Source organism: Etheostoma spectabile, chromosome 14 (assembly GCF_008692095.1).
Source record: "Etheostoma spectabile isolate EspeVRDwgs_2016 chromosome 14, UIUC_Espe_1.0, whole genome shotgun sequence".
Taxonomy (NCBI): domain Eukaryota; kingdom Metazoa; phylum Chordata; class Actinopteri; order Perciformes; family Percidae; genus Etheostoma; species Etheostoma spectabile.
In genome coordinates this window covers 12,027,242-12,029,819 of record NC_045746.1, presented here as the reverse complement: position 1 = coordinate 12,029,819, position 2,578 = coordinate 12,027,242, and the positions used below count along the sequence as shown (strand labels likewise).

Below are 2,578 nucleotides of genomic sequence, written 5' to 3'. Positions count from 1 at the left end.
AAAAAGAGTAGAATATATATCTCTGGATGATTTCATTGGTATTTCTTTTGTAAATATATGGCAGTGACACAGCCGCTTGAAGTAAGGAATGATTTCTCTGGATTACAGTAAGTGGCGGATTCTTCTAGTATTTGTTATGTAGTTTAGAGTCTTATCTGGCTTAGCACAGAATGGCAGCATGATTTATATCCTGATCCTATTTACCTGAAATTAGGTTTCTATGTGCACCGATAGCAGCAGGATGCCCATTTGTCTGAGATCAGACAAAAGGGCTAAAAGAAAATCCATAAAATATAAATGTAAAAAATAAATAATATATCTGCGGCGCAAAAAAAAAAAAACAGTGTTATTTTAGATCATAATTGGGACAAAAATACAAAAGGAAGGCAATAGAAAGTTCAGAAGAGAACCGAGATAAGCGATCCCATCCTGTGCTGCACTGATCTATCCTCACTGTAATGCTCTGTCTATTTCTTTCTTTTCCCTTTAAAAGGCACAGAGGTGCTAGGAAAGCATTTGGAGACATCGGCTAGAGAAGAGAGTCAATAGAATGGTTGCATTATATTCCATTCTTCAGTCCTCTTTGTTGCGCTTTTGGCCGTTGCAGGTCTTCGGTGGCCCGAATTTGCGCGGATGGTTTTCAAAATCGAGGCAATCCTGGACGAAGTGCGGGTGCTGCTCTATAAAATGATGAAGTTCATCTGCAAAAAGGGGGCAAAACAGAAAATGGTGATTAAATGGTATTACTACTGTCAGTAGTACTGACTGTTAGGACTTTAAATATCAGACATGTTTTATGATGTAATTTGTTTGGTAAAGAGGAGAAGAAAGCTGTTATTTCCAATTTAACCCTCCTGTTGTCCTCGGGTCAAATTTGACCCCTTTAAAACAAAATGTCTATATCTGAAATACGGTTTCCTTTTTAACTAAATTACCACAAAAAAATGGATTGGATTCCTTACAACTCTCTTTGCAAATCCAATTGATCATTTTCCTTCCTGACTAATCTCATCTGAACGTTCCTCTGATCTATTATCTGAACTTTTAATCAAGAGGATTCATAATTGCTGCTTTTTTTAACTCAAATATTAGGTATAAATCTATATAAATGAGGGTTAATAACCATGAATTACAAAATGTACTGTGACACTAGTGGTAGTAAGGTGTTGTTAGTGGAAAAAAATAAAAAATAAAAAAAGTCTTAAAAAGGGAAGAAAATGTCAGTTTCTGACCTGGGAGGACAACACAAGGGTTAAAGGATGCATGCTCTTTTTCAGGTTTGAACTTGTATTTCGGGTCTCTACTAGAACACGTGACTTTTACATGCTTTAATGTTCATTGTCACATTTTATTTTCCTGGTACCCTCTCTCTGGAACGCTCAGTTTTAGAGCATGACCCTTCAAGCCCCCTTCCCTAAAAAGTCTGCTCTGATTGGGCAGCATTTCCGGGTCTTCAGCATCTGCGTTCTCAGCATCATTGTAGACGGGGAATGACTGTAGCGGCATTTTCTACCTATACATCGCACAAATACAAGATACATGGAAATCTTACTTTTTACAATATGGGGCATTTAAAGAGCGATGTATAGCATTTTAACTGCAATATGTTTTTTGTAAGAAGTATTAGCATAATTACTATGATTCCAAACCGGCTTTAATTCGTCTGTACTCTGCATTTTACAATATGTGCAGATGTGGAAATCTGCAGGATTTGTTAAATGGAGAAATTGAGAAAGAGAAAGCGTGTACAGAGAAATATTGACAGATGGTGGATGTAAGATCCTCAACAGACGGTAATGATCCTCTTCAGTAAAGCCAGGAAGAAATCAAATGTGATGGTGACAGCACGGAGGAAACGCGAACACACTCATGGACACCGTCAATCATCTCCCCATTGGTCTCATATGTACAAAGGTATCATAATTCAGATTTTTGTGGTAAAGTAGAATGAATGACACCCGCTGAGCCCTACCGTATGTGATCTTCGCTGAGTCAGGTCTGCCAAGCGCTGCAAACAGACCTGAAAGTTCCACCTCTTTCACTCCCAACATTATTTCCAAGATGGCGGCGAGCTCCTCCACCAGGATGTACCCGTTCTCCTCGCTCTCATACATCTGCAGAACAACAAATATATTTAGTGCAATGGCATTAAACCTATGTCCAACCAGATTCAAAGGTGCTCACCTTAAAGGCCAACTTGAGGGTCTCCATTGACTTTGATGGTCGATGAACAGTAGACAGAGCAATAACATAGTGTCTGAGGTCAATCTGCCCGTCTCCACACTGGGAACACAAAATAATAATGATGTATACTTTATACATAAACTATATATAAACTTTATTGTATATACACTTATATATGTAACTTTATACTTTATTTATATATCATGAGCAGTAGCAAAGGAACAAATAGGATCCTGTATGACAAATTTAATTTGTAATGATCTATCTTAAAAGGTTCCATGGCATGATTATTTCATTAAGTGAGGTATTTTTTTAACATTAATATGCATTCCCCCAGGCTGCCTATGGTCCTCCAGTGGCTAAAAATGGTGATAGGTGTAAACCGAGCCCTGGG

General features: G+C 37.9%; 1 protein-coding gene across 1 annotated transcript in view; it reads right to left on the bottom strand.

Moving 5' to 3' along the window:
• Positions 1 to 99: 99 nt before the first annotated feature.
• Positions 100 to 2,578, bottom strand: part of lpcat1 (lysophosphatidylcholine acyltransferase 1) — a 30,252-nt gene continuing 27,773 nt past the window's right edge. The window contains exons 12-14 of the mRNA XM_032535424.1: positions 2,185 to 2,283; positions 1,973 to 2,114; positions 100 to 701 (exon numbers count right to left, since the gene is read on the bottom strand). Of these exons, the coding sequence (XP_032391315.1) occupies positions 574 to 701; positions 1,973 to 2,114; positions 2,185 to 2,283 (369 nt within the window). The 3' untranslated portion in view covers positions 100 to 573. The remainder of the gene's footprint in view (positions 702 to 1,972; positions 2,115 to 2,184; positions 2,284 to 2,578) is intronic.